Source organism: Neopelma chrysocephalum, unplaced genomic scaffold, assembly GCF_003984885.1.
Source record: "Neopelma chrysocephalum unplaced genomic scaffold, ASM398488v2 Primary Assembly neopelma1_80b, whole genome shotgun sequence".
NCBI classification, from domain to species: Eukaryota; Metazoa; Chordata; class Aves; order Passeriformes; family Pipridae; genus Neopelma; species Neopelma chrysocephalum.
In genome coordinates, this window is record NW_020897742.1 from 13313527 (window position 1) to 13327644 (window position 14118).

At 37.0% G+C, this 14118-nt stretch overlaps 1 protein-coding gene across 5 annotated transcripts in view; it reads right to left on the bottom strand.

The window, feature by feature from the left end:
* CSMD1 (CUB and Sushi multiple domains 1) overlaps positions 1-14118 on the bottom strand; it is a 1127710-nt gene that overhangs the window by 94010 nt on the left and 1019582 nt on the right. For all 5 annotated transcript variants that reach the window (XM_027690129.1, XM_027690128.1, XM_027690127.1 and 2 more), the window contains 2 exons: positions 12311-12457; positions 362-550 (listed from right to left, as the gene is read on the bottom strand). In XM_027690129.1, the coding sequence (XP_027545930.1) occupies positions 362-550; positions 12311-12457 (336 nt within the window). The remainder of the gene's footprint in view (positions 1-361; positions 551-12310; positions 12458-14118) is intronic.

Here is a 14118-nt window from a genome sequence, read left to right on the forward strand (position 1 = left end):
ACTCCTTCCAGCTCTTAGCGATTTTTGTGGGTGCCTAAATTCCAGCCAGGGGCAACTCACGACAGTAATATAACAATATCATGAGCTGTGGACTGCTTGTAGATATAGATATGTATTTTACTAAAGAAAAAAGTTCTGAAAATATATTTTTCATTTGGTCTGTATTTGACTGCATGAATAGCTCTTAATGCTTCAACGCTGCACACATTCAACACACAAGTCAATATGCATTTGGATCAACTCACAATACCAGTGTGTCTTTCAGCATACAGAAGTATTGACAATGCTGTATCCTTGTTTTGTGAAATATTCTGTGCAATAAAATTATAGAAGCATACTCAACAAGGAAGCATTATCTTACCTTGGCAGATTGGCACAGGAGAATCCCACTGATACATGCCATTCTGGTGACGCCTACATGTTGCATTATTGTGACCAATCATTCTATACCCAGGTTTGCAGTAATAGCGAACTTTACTTCCAGCGGGACCACCTGTTTTATTTACAATTCCACCATTCTTCAACGTAGGGTTTAAGCTGCAATAAGGAGCTAAACACCAAAAAAGAGACATTATTAAAAACACATAAAATGCACTTAAATGTGCAAAAATCACATTATTTATGACATGTACAACCTTTGAATACCACTGAAATTGGTACTGAAACCTTTGGAATCTTCAGTGAAGATTCAGTCTACTTATGCAGAAGCATTTTGAAGCTCAAAACATAATTCATAATCACAAACCAGTTTATGTTATTGCACATGAGGAAGCTACAATCAAGAAACACAGATTGCTCAGTGAGTTCGCTCAAACTTCGTAAACAATCTACTTCACAATTGATAACTTTGTAAATACAAAAATGTTCTTTGAGCTTCACAATATAAAAAATCAAACAGCTTTTTAAAAAAAATTGAGCGCACTTAGACATCTAAGTCAAAATGTAAAGATTTTGTCAAATATGTTAAAAAGTATATGATAAATAACAATACTCTGATTCATCAGAGGCATTTTTTCATATTAAAATGCAGTTAATTTTTTGGTATATGTTTCCTCAAAGATATTACTTGGCAATTGTATTATTTTTTAACTCAGTGTAACCTCTTAAATGCTGAACTTATACTATATCTGAAGTAAGATAGAATGCATTTGTTTAAATCTAAGTTTTGAAATAAAAGTAAATTATGTTAAACTTTAATCGCTACTCTACTAGTATTTTTTACAGAGAGGTTTCCATGACCAGTATAGTCTTCAAGAACTCGTGACATATAAATGGAAATGATTAGACATGTGAGGAGGAAGTAAAAACAGTACAACTTTTTTGTGTCAAAAAGTGAGTAACAAAGACCATTTTTTTAAACAAGGTGGCAATATGTGTATGTAAGGATGGAGTATGGTTATCCAAACTGGATACAGATCAAGCAAAAGTACAGTATAGTTTGCTTGCTGAAAATAAATCTGATGGATCATCCACCACTGAAATAAGCCTGTGAACATTCTTCATGGGGAAGACAGTGTTGAACTCCACTGATGACTAAATGTCAATACCAAGGACACTGAGACTGCAACTACTGTTACAATACTAACTCCCTTCATCATACTGGAATGTGTCTTAGGTATACAGTGATGTTCATTTTATTTTCTGTAGAAAATTATTCGGTAGAAGTTGGGGTTTTATTTCACAAGTGCATAATTACAGATTTTGCTATACAGCTTTCAATATCTAGCTCTCTGGTTTTTGTTTTGGAGTTTTTTTATTATTTTTAATGTATATTTTGTCACTCTAAGGTGCACCTGTGCTATCAATTACTACCTAAAGAAGGATGTTTCTCTTCACTGACAGAGATCATAGAGTTGATTATATTCCTAACGGAAATGCTTCCTTTAAATACCTAGATTTAGATGTGGTGTATCAAACTCAATATTTCTAAGAAATGCCACCCAAGATAAGCAGGAAAACTAAATCCTATATTAAAGATGCTGAAAATGCTGTCATCTGTTGAAATTCCATTATATACTTCTCAATTAAGCAGCATTATTTCTACGTGAAATATTATTTCTATATGTCCTTTCTCTTGGGGATTATTTAAAACGGAGACCCCTGGTGGCCTAGTGGTTAGCGTGCAGGACTTTCACTGCTGCGACCACGGGTTCAAATCCCGGTCTCCTGGCCTGATGGAGGTCGTTAGCCCTGTGTGGCCATCCATCTATGAGAAGGACACTCTAAACAAACCTACGTCCTGAGGACCTCACTGCCATTGTCCAAGCTTGCTTGGCCCCGGCAGATGAACCTTAGGATTAAAGGGTGGGCTCAGTTCAGCGCAGGCTGTGTCTCACCTAAAAAAATCCATTGCGCAGGCTGGAAAGGTAAAAGACCTTTCCCCAAATCTTCGTTCGCGAAGATGGGCCATTACTTACTTACTATTTAAAACAAAAACACTAAATCATAAAGGTAAAAATTAAAACTAGAATTAAAATTAATAAACCAGGATGGTCCAGTAAAACAATTGTCTGGGGTCATGTTCTGTATCCCTTATAAGCACAGTGACATTCACTTGCATGCCTAACTAAATTACATTCATTATAAAATTACTCTTTAAATTTAATAGGGGATTTGACATTTAAAGAAATTGTGGTAGTTTAGTCTAGGCCTTCCTTGGTGACTAGTTTGTAACCAAGGAAGTGCCCAGATTTACCCGGTATTCCCTACAATTTTTACGTAAGCCAGGGTATAAGAAGAAAGGAGGAGAGGCCTTCACTCTCTTTCCTTCCAGTGGCTTTGGAGGTGTGGGTTTCCCTGCTGTTGAGTCTGTCGGGTTGGGGAGTGAGGCCTGGTAAGGCCTTGCTGACCTTGGGAGGCGGAGGTTGCCGGCGGTCGTTCCAGCATCACTCTCCGTTGCCCCAAGGAGAGTAGTAAGATATTCTTTGTTAATTCTTTTAGTTGCTAGATCTTGAGCTATTGATCGGGATATATATATAAATATATTTTATTTTGGTTTTATTCCTTTTTTCCCTTCCCTCTTCCCTTTCCCTTTTGAAATTGTATATATATTTCAATTGTATATAACTGTAATATAAGTGTAAATATATTTATATATATTGCTTTAGCTGTCTCTCTCTCGTTTCGGTTCTCTTGGTGGTTTTTTTCCTCTTCTTCCTTGGTTTGGGGGGGGAGTCTTGTGGTAAGGTTTGGAGACTTGGCAGGGAGCCAGCTTCAAACTATACCAGAAACACAATAAACACAGCTTTAATTTTCCTTACAAACTATTGAAGAAAAAATGATATTATTATTGTAAAACAAGCAGGTTACGACCAGTAAAGTCAGCTCCAGTAACCTCTTACGCACTATTTAATTTTAAATATCCTAGAAGATCTTAAGAGTAGCAGGTGAGTCATAAACACAGCATGCCATTCAGACAAAAGTCCAACTTTTGTCTCCTCAGTGATGCAATTCTAGACAGAAAATATTTGCCTGTAACCCAGTAATACAGAATAACAATTCTAACCATACCGTTTTTCCTTATAGTAGCTTTAATTTCTTCTTTCTTTTTCCCCTAAAATCATTTGATCTGGGCTAGTAATTCTTTTATTAAACTGCAAACATTTCAGTTATACTAACATTAAATTCTTGGCTAGACATAAAAGCATAGGGATTTTTACCCATAACAAGATCTTTAGCGTAACAGGTTTTACTTGTGTTCTGATTGGCTTTTTTTAGCTGAGGTTAATTTCAACAATATATATATGAATTTCCAGAGAGATGATCTTTAAAATGGCATGGAACATGGGACATTCAGGCTGCCGAATGACACAGAATTATGTCAAAATACTGAAAATTTCCTTGGGAGGCACAGGGGAAATCTATCAGTCATAATTGTTGCTTATGTTGTAACAATTAACAATACCCTGAGCCCGAAGGCATAGTTTAAGCTCTCCTGTGAACTAAGTGATGTTCAGAATAAATCAAGCAAAAAAACTTTTGAACTAAGAAGAAGAAATTGATACAAGAAAACAAGAGGAACACAAAACAACAATATCACTCAGAATTTACTTTAACATCACTTTGGCAATATTTAATTCCTAAAGGTTATTGTTGCATATGACCCACAGAAAACTATATCTTCCTTTCCCACATATGTTGATGAATCCTGAATATCTGCTACTTTCAACCATCTCTTCAATCTACTTTTACTAATGCTTACTTTTCCTGACAACCCAAGGCGAATGAGTGGCAGCAGCTGCATGGAGGTGGAAGAAATAGGGAAGAAGAGATCTAGGAACCAAGATGTCTTGATAATGCTTTGTGGTCATCTGACATTGTGAAAGTCAAAGGCAGAGGTTCAAGTGTGAATATAAAACTCGGAGATGAGTTTGACAGGGAAGGGAGGTTATAACTGGAGAAAAGAGAGAAAGAATATTTGACACAAAGGTACTGGGTTTAAAAGCCCAGGGGAACAATAGCCATGATAGATTATGCAATGAGATGAGAAATAGGAAGGGAGGGATTGGAGGTTAAGAGTCAGTGATGAAAAAAGATAAAGAGAAGGACTTGGTTAGCTATTGGAAGTGGCACCAAAAGGATGGATGTATCAGAGACTGAGATTAAGTTCAGATTAAAATGTGATGCAAGTAAATAAATATATGATTCAGTGAAAGAAACTGGAAAGAAAAATTTATAAAACTGAAATTGACTAGTGGGAGAGAGAGAAAGAGATCAGAGACAGAAGCAAGGAAGGACAAGGTTAATAAATTAAGGGAGACATGATAAAGGGAAAGCAAGGGAAATTAAGATGGGAAGCTAGAAGGGAAAGATTTGATGAAAGCTGGATAAAGAACAACCTTATGCTGTTTGCCAGAGAACCACTAAAAGTATACCATGATTTGTAGGGAGGGGTAGGAAAAAGGTGGAGACCAAACAAAAAGGTTGGGGAGCACAGCTAGACTAGCTTGGTGGAGGTATTATGATGAGAATGAGTGTAAGGGTTGGAACAAACAAGTTAGGGTGAATGGAACTACAAGAAGCAAGGTGAATTCCTTTAAGTGCAATGAATAGACAGAGAGAAGTACAGAAAAGATCCTGTAGGGGGCGTGTTTTAGGGATGCTGGATGGAGCATCCTGGGAGATGTAGTCCCGAATGTACTCCTACACACATGGGCAGTGACCAGCCATGGTGGTTGGCCAAGGGAGTCATGTGTTACTTTGAGGTGCATATAAAAGGCAGTGTTTGCTTCCAATAAATGGATTTGGTTGCTGAACCCCCAATTAGCCGGGTCTGTATGGGTTTATTTACTTATTATATTAATAAAGCCATAAGATCCCACATATTAGAAGACCTACACAATTTCATGGCTGTTAATAGAATCTCTGAAACCCATAATAACATGCATTTTGTGATATAAATCATATATGTTTTGCTAACCTCTGTTTAAAACAGTTATTTAACATAGATTAGATCCACCTCCTATTCTTATAAAAATGTTTGATAATGACATTTTAAAGTTGTGGCAGTAGACTGGTAGTATGTCAGTAACAAGGTTACAGGCAAGCAGTGCCTGTAGTCTTCATCCACGTAAAAGCCCTACTAAAACTTAGCAAAGGCAGTATAATATTTATAGAAAAGACTGATATTCAAAACAATTTATGATGTCTAAGCTATAGATAGCATGAAGAAACACATTTGAAGCAAATTGTCTAAAATTTTGAAGATGGATTTATTTTACAACTCTGAAAAATACATTTGTTGATACAGTGAAGGAATATTGATAAGACTCCATACAATGCATTCTCAACCTATAGTTTAGTAATTTTTAATCTGTTCTTTAAACTGAACTCCCTTTGGAGCCCAGGATGAAGCACACACATCTTCTAGTGTCAGGAACTGATACATTAACAGAAGAACCACACACAAGACAATAAATAAATGTCTGAAAACCTGAAGTGTAAGCAAATGCTTGAAGAATGTCAGACTGAAATCTACAGCCACTGTTAGCTGAGTGAAAATTCTGAGCTTAAGCTGAAATCCTTACAGTGAGCTCATAAAATATTGCAGCCTTGTGTCAAGGACCACTGGGATAAAATGCTGGTTTTCTCCCAGCCAGTTGCTGAGAGGGGAATCTGCCCAGGAATGTCATGAGGCTTAGCTGAAATAGGTGTAATGACAGATGAGTGCTCTCATCTAGGAATGGCAATGTTTTGCCACAAAATGTGATAAACTTCTATGACCATTCCAGAGACCCAAGTAGCTTTACAGTTATAGATTTATTTTATTTTTCCAAATGACATAGCATCCACGTTCTTTTAAGGCCTCTTAGATACCAGTATATTTTGCAAGGCAACATACATTTTCAGCTCACTTATAATCGAAACATCCATTTGTAACTTGCAACTGAATACCAGCAGGGTAATAACTGCCTAGCTAAATCACATATAACTAGTCAATGGATGTGTGGACAGCAACACAGATGAACACTGATTTTGCATATGCAGGACCACAGTCTTCCTTAACAAAGCATATTCTCTTAATAGCTGGAACATTTAAACATCTGTGCTGAGGGGTTTTTTTGCTGTTTGAGACACTCTGTCTAAGGGAAGTTCAGTTAAATAACTCCCAATTAAAAATTAAAATTCTTTTAAACTGGATGTCCAAAACCTCCAGGGGATTTTGTAGATTTCAGTCTCTACAGTGAATAATATAACATTTTCTCTAAGAATTTATTTTAGCAAAGGGCCTAATTTCCCAGCAATATCTTTGATCAATATTAAAAAACTAATACGAAGGAGATATTTATAAGTATTCATAGAAGTAGTACTATGTTTGGAATCATAAATATACAAAAAACTTTCCTTCAAATCCTATGATGTCTTTGTTTAGCTTACGTGCTAAATTTTTTGTTGACAGATAAAAAGTCACAGCTTAATACACTGCTTCCTTCTAACTTTCTCTTTTGGATACTTACTTGTCTTCATCATCATATTACCAGGGAATCTTAAGTCTTTATACTGCTATTCTTTAAATATTCAATGTGCTAGAGTGTTACCATAATTTTCACTTTAGACGCTCTATAGATAAGAAATTGGACACTGGCTTAAGTAATTAGGTAAAGTCACACAAGAAAATTAAACATACCTCTTCTGATTACCAACCCATTTCCTTAATTAATGGACCATTCATTTCCCTTTATAATGTACAGGATCAAAATGGAGGACAATACTCAACCAAGCAACAAGAAAGGATTTGGCTGTCATTCTTTTTCTTTTGCATTTTAGCTTTAAATCTAACAAATAAATAGCATGAAAACATAAGGTAATCTTGCAAAGGCCTATTCCCTTTTTAGTGATATAATTGTAAATGTCTACCCCTTCAAAAACTAAATATCTAACTAAATAACCTGCTATTTATAGGACAGACTTTCTTACTGATGATTCAACATTTACGATTGATCCTGCATATTTGTCTTGATTCAAATTACTGTATAAACCTCCACTATGACCTTCCTGCTGTATTTATTACAGCAAATCACCACTTACAAGTTTAGGAACCAGAGAAGAAAAAATTATACAGAGTCTGATGAACTTCTTTGTACAGTTCCCTTGTTACTTGTAACCAGCTCCTGGAAAACGTAAAACCAAATCAATCAATAGCTTTTTCTTTTAAATTGCAATGGAGAGGGAGTAGGAACAGTAGTTTCCCATGTACAAAGCTTGAAAATAACATGCAATGAATGGTGAAGAATTACGCTTCTCACAAAAATATGTGAGATTAAAGAACATAGTGAAGGTGTGTTGGCTTGACCCTGATGCCAGGTGCCCACCAAAGCTGCTCAATTGCTCCCCTTCTCAGCTGGACAGGAGAGAGAAAAATATAACGGGAGGCTTGTGGGTTGAGATAAGGACAGGAAGAGATCATTCTCAGTTACCCTCGTGGGCAAAACAGATTCGGCTTGGTGAAATTAATTTAACTTATTACCAATCAAATCAAAGTAGAATAATGCAAAATAAAACTAAATCTTAAAAGTCTTCCCCCCTGCCCACCCCCTTCACCCGCTTTTCCCCAAGTGTTCTGGTTTATCTAGGAGAGAGTTCATTTTCTTCATAGTCACTAATATGAGGCTGTGTTTTGTATTTGTGCTAAAAATAGTGTCGATAATATAGGGATGTTATTGCTGAGCAGCACTTACAGAGTCAAGGACTTTTCTGCTCCTCACACCACTCCACCAGTGGCACGCAAGGATTTGGGAGGGGACACAGCTGGGACAGCTGACCCCAACTGACCAAAGGGACAGTCCACAACATATGGTGTCATGCTCAACAATAAAAGCTGCGAGAAGAAGAAGGAAGGAGGGATGTCTGGCATTATGGTGTTTGTCTTCCCAAGTCTCCATTAAACGTGATGGAACCCTGCATTCCCGGAGATGGCTGAACACCTGTCAATGGGAAGTAGTGAATAAATTCCCTGTTTTGATTTGATTGCACGTGCAGCTTTTCTTTTACCTATTAAACTTTATATGTTTATCTTATCCAACATGTTTTCTCATTTTTACTCTTTTGATTCTCTACCTCATCCTGCGTCCTGCTGGGGGGGGGAGTGAGCAAGCAGCTGGGCGCAGCTTAGTGGCCTGCTGGAGTTAAAGAGCAATATAGGACTCAAATGGGTGTTGCAGTCAGTTCATCACACATTGTTCCTGCTGCTCCTTTCTCCTTTGGAGGAGTACTCTTCACACTCTTTCCCTGTTCCAGCGTGGTGTCCCTCCCACAGGAGACAGTCCTGTATGAACCTCTCCAATGTGAGTCTTTCCCACAGGCTGCAGTTCCTTACAATCTGCTCTAGAACGGATCCCTTCCATAGGGTGCAGTCCTTCAGGAACAGACTGCTCCAGTTCAGGTCCCCCATGGAGTCACAAGTTCTGCCAGCAAATCTGCTCCAGTATGGGTTCTTCTCTCCACGTGTCCACAGGTCCTGACAGGAGTCTTTTGCACCTTAGGTTTCCCATGATGTCACAGCCTCTTTCAGGCATCCACCTGCTCTAGCATGGGGTCTTCCAGGGGCTGCAGGGGGACAGCCTGCCCTGCACCCTGGTCTTCACCACAGTCTGCAAGAGAATCTGTGCTCTGGAGCCTAGACCACCTCCAGCACCTTCTTCTTTACTGGCCTTGGTGTCTGCAGAGTCCTCACTCACATATTCTCACTCCTTTCTTCTGGCTGCTGCTGAGGTTGTTTTTTTCTCTTCTTAAGTACATTATTGCAGAGGCACTACCACCATGGTTGATGGGCTTGGATGTGGTCAGCAGCCAGTCTGTCTTGGAACTGGCTGGACTTGGCTGCATTAGACATGGTGGAAACTTCTGACAGCTTCTCACAGAAGCCACAGTTGTAGCCCCCCCACCACAAAAATCTGGCTACTCAAACCCAATATAGAGACCTATGGTGGGGTTTGTAATGCATATATTTACAGTTCTATCGGCAGGAAATTACAAAGCAGCTAAGTAACCCCTTGCCTTATTTACTTTTGAATGACTAACCAAAAGTTAAACAAAAGCCTGTAAATGTTACAGAGGCAATGTCAACTTGAAAAGTAGCAAGTGAAGTACCCAACTGGTTCCCAAGTCCTTGTACCTCCACCGGGTATGCCAGGTACTGTAGTGCACTTTCATTCTTTCTACTGCTACTTAAAAAAGAAACCTCTTCTTTTCTATGCTTTTATCCTAGCTTGTCTGGGTAGGAATATGCTGCAGGGTTATAAATCATTGAGGGAGAAAAACCAAGAAGCATGTTCTTCAGGAGTATTTCAAAGCAGTTTCAAACTTTCATCTCTTATAGAGTGGGTTTCCTAGCCTAGGCTCAGCCAGTTCCACTTTCTGCACTCACAGATCTTCCCTATTTGTAATATACTGCACAGTTTGGGTAGAAACCAGCTCCACCAGGAAGTCAAGTTCAAGCACTACAAAAGCATTAAAAAAAAGATATTTCAGCACACAAGACCTTTTCTTTTTTTTTTCTTCCATTTTAGTGACTTTACCATATTATATCCCTTTCAAAGAAAAAAAAGGCATTACTTCCCTAGAGCTGCAAGAAAATCTAACTGATGCTTCCCCTCCTGGCTTCATTATGCCATACAGATACTCCATAGACTAAGAAAGTGATCATTTAATATCTAGGCGTTAGTGCAGTTAGAAAATGCCTTATTTAGACTAAAATCGTGCTAGTGCCTCTATAATATGTCAAAGCCCTTAAAAGAATACCCCTCCTCTGTAATGCTACGGCTTTTTTCTACTGAGATTTAGTGAAAAGTCTTAAACCACAAGACAGAAAACATACCATTAATATTAGACAAACATCTTACACAACTAAGGTTGTACGCTAAAGAAAATATTAAACATTTTTCTGAAAGCTTCTATACTTTTGAACAGTGAATAAAATTTGTATCTACAAATGAAATCCAGTTGTGACAAAGCTACAATTTACAAAATATTGTGCACCAGCATAGCTGGAGGAGAAGAAGAGAAGGGTTATGAGAGGGCAGTAATTCATTTCAATAGGTTCTTCATTATGAGGAAGCCTGCTGGCTCAGTCACAGCTGCCACAGTATCAATAGCCTTTTTAGGATCTTGTATTTTTCCTACTTCATGATGTTGCTCTCCTTCATTAAGATTCAAATCCAATTGTTTATGCTGCCGCTCACTGTTACTCTTCTTTCATGCTGATTATTTCCATTGAATCTCATGTAAAATGTACAGAAGTTTAGAGAAAAATGCAGGCAGTGACTGCTAGTGAAGTGGAAAAAGCTAAACTGTTGTTTGTTCCTAAAACATAGCCATAAGGATTGCATATCTGTCTCCAGCCTCCCAATTTTATTTGTGCAGCTAGTGCCATAATAATTGATGAATTGAGCTTAGCAATTAGACAGACCACTTCTTCACTACTGCAAAACATGTTTTATGTACATGCAAAGGTATAAAATAATTTCCCCAAATTCCTCAAAAATAAGACTCCTTAATTATTTGATACTTATAAAACAAATCCTTCACATGAAGTCTACTCTTGTGACCCAGATATTGCCTCTTCACTTTGAATTAACAACTGAAAGCCCACTCCCTTCGTTGCCACACACTTAAGGCTATGGTTTTCTTTGTGTGCTCTTGAACATTCTCAATCCATCTATTAAGTCCTGATATTGCTTTTTCACTATGAAAAACTAGGTGAATCTCCAGTATGCTTGAAAACAACTTTCCATCTTTCAGTTTCAGTTTGTCTGTAGTAATATTTCAAAGACTTCTTGCAAGCTGGAGATAATGCTTTTACTGACTTCTTTTTTTCCTGACTGCTCACAGTTCTGCTTATAGTTCTTAAATCCCCCAAACAATGATTATTATGCTCTGAGCTGAGCCCTGATCTTCTGTTTCAGCAACAAGAGGAACTTTTCAGAAGTTAGACAGGCAGTGCATGGATGGTACGGAAAAGAAGTGAGCTTTAACATGACTAAATGGGAGATACCTGGTGCTTGATGAAATGTTCTGCTAAAACATTCCTAAAATTACTTTCTCTAAGTAATTTATACTGACAGTTATTAAGAATCAAAATTAACACACACAACCTTTACATTGCTAATCAAGTCCAAACACAAAAAAAAAGCAAATGTTAATGACAGCAATTATCACCTGTCTCTCTCTCACACACTATTTACATCATGTAAATGATCCCTAAACCAAGTCTTTTAGTACCAGTGTAGATGTATGTGTGGAAAGATCTTAAACAGACTGAAAACTGAGTAAGGGTCATTATGTATAATCCAGTACTGCAATATGCTTTTTCTAATTTTTTTTAATTAGTAAGGGAAACAATTTTGACACTACTTAGATAGACTGTTTACGTATTTTCATGTCACCACAATGCCAGATTCACATGCAGCCTGTTGAAGAGATGAGAGATTCCTCCCCCATCCCAGTTTTCCATTTATTTGTACATGAAGAAAAACATGGTATTGAGAATTGTGAACTGCAACTCTAGGAAATGGTAAACCTAAGAGCTATCCTTACTACTACATTTCAAAGGCCTCACACCAGGTCTGATAAGACAAGAGAGCAGGTGCAGAGAGAAGTATTAATTGGAGAAGCATTAATCTGGAGATCTTTAGCACACTGGAAAAAAAATGGAGAGACCAAGTTCTGTGCTTACCTTAAACTTACAACAGAATGATTAAACATCCTTAAAATGTACATTATAATAATAAATTATCTTCATGGTTTTAAGTGTAGCTGGACGATAGTATATATAGCCACAAAATACAATTTAATGGAATGCTTTAGTAGTTACCTGAGTAACGGATCTTGAATCCTTTCTTGCTGGTTGCATGATCCGTTGACCAGCGGAGATAGAGCTGATTCATTTTGCTTGTGAAGTTCAGTTGCCCAGTATGATTCCCACTTAAAGCAACCAGTAAAGGGCTTTGCCCAGAAGAACCTTCAGAGATGAAGAAAGAAACTATTGAAGTTTTAAAGTGCAATGAGTTTAAGTGAATGTGAACACAATAGGATAGGAAATAAGCTGACATTTTCAGAGAAATAATTAACAGATCTCTACTAAAACTGTCCATCTGGTTTTTTTTCACTAGAGGGCAAAATAAAAGATATTGGTACAAACAAATAGAAATATAAACCAATATATTTTTGTGATTTTGCCACAAACACTGAAAAAAAAGTGGATTTTCTAAAAAACTTATTCATTTCTATTTGACACAATTACATTGAATGAAGTTGTGTTTCTACTCCTTGTCCTTTTATATCTATTATTTATTTAATTTCTTATCTAACTAGTGAGTGGTAGCAAATATATGCATTCTTTGATATCATACATCTTGAATAGTTTAAACACCACCATATTGCATGGTAAACACAGAGTTAAAAATGCTCCTTCACATATAAGATCATCACAGTGTACAAGTGCAATGAATTTACATACTTTTCTGTGACTCAGCTCTGTTAATGGGTGTGTTTATTACAGTTTCACTTTAGTATGAAAAGATGCCCAGTTATGGTAAATACAGGATGTTGAAAAAATATGTCCTGGCACTAGACTGCTATCTTCACCTCGATAAAACCATAAAAGCACAAAAAATTATTTTGGGGGCTAATTATATAATAGAACAACATATATGCAAGAGGAAAAAATATATATCAATCCAATCCCTAAACAAAAGCTTTCTGAAAAATGAAATGGCATCTTTTCACTCCATATGAAGGTTGTGTTTTCTCCAGCTGAACTGTTCCCCTTCATATGCACACTATGCTTTTGCTCAATATTTTTTCAAGTTTAGGAGAGCCATGTTCAACCAACATTATCTTGGACACAGTTCCTATTACAAATAAAGAGCTGCTTCATTTTTTTTGCTGAGTTTGAACAGCTGCAGCCTAATCAGTTCTTATGTTACATGAAAATACAAAAATAAAACTGAATCAAATGACACCTAAAAATTGAATGCAATTGTTGTCAGCCTTCTCCTCCTCCAGTCCAACAAAAAAAAAGAAGTGTATTTTCTCACTGCGACATTTCAGGTACAAAAGGGAGGCTATAAAAGCCACAATGAACCATAAATATTAAGACCACCTCCCAGTTCTTAGGAACTGCAGTTCAGTCACCATAATGACAATATTACAACTAAATAACTATTACTAAACGTCTTCTAAATAATAAAGGCATATACGAAATAAGAACAAATAAGCATAGCTTTAGGCATAGGTTGCCCAGCATGCCCTCATCAAAATGCTTGGTGACTTGTTTGTTTATCATATTAAGAAGTTACTGTAGGGAGTTAGTGTTTAACAATTACACTGTAGGATAAACAATAAAGAATGCTAAAGTCAATTCTTATTTTTGCTTGAAAAAATGATTCAGAATGTGACATTTCACTCAGTTACTCTGTGCTTCACTCTGGGTTTTTGTAAAATTGGTTTAATACACTTGCTACAGTTGGGAACGTATATATTCTTTCTAAATTCTCAAATAAAGGGACTAAAAGAGTACAGTTACTAATAAAGGCCCACTACATACAACAAGGTGAGAATCCTTATTAGTGAGCATGAAATTAGTTTGGACCATCATATGCCACACCACATTTTTTAGTC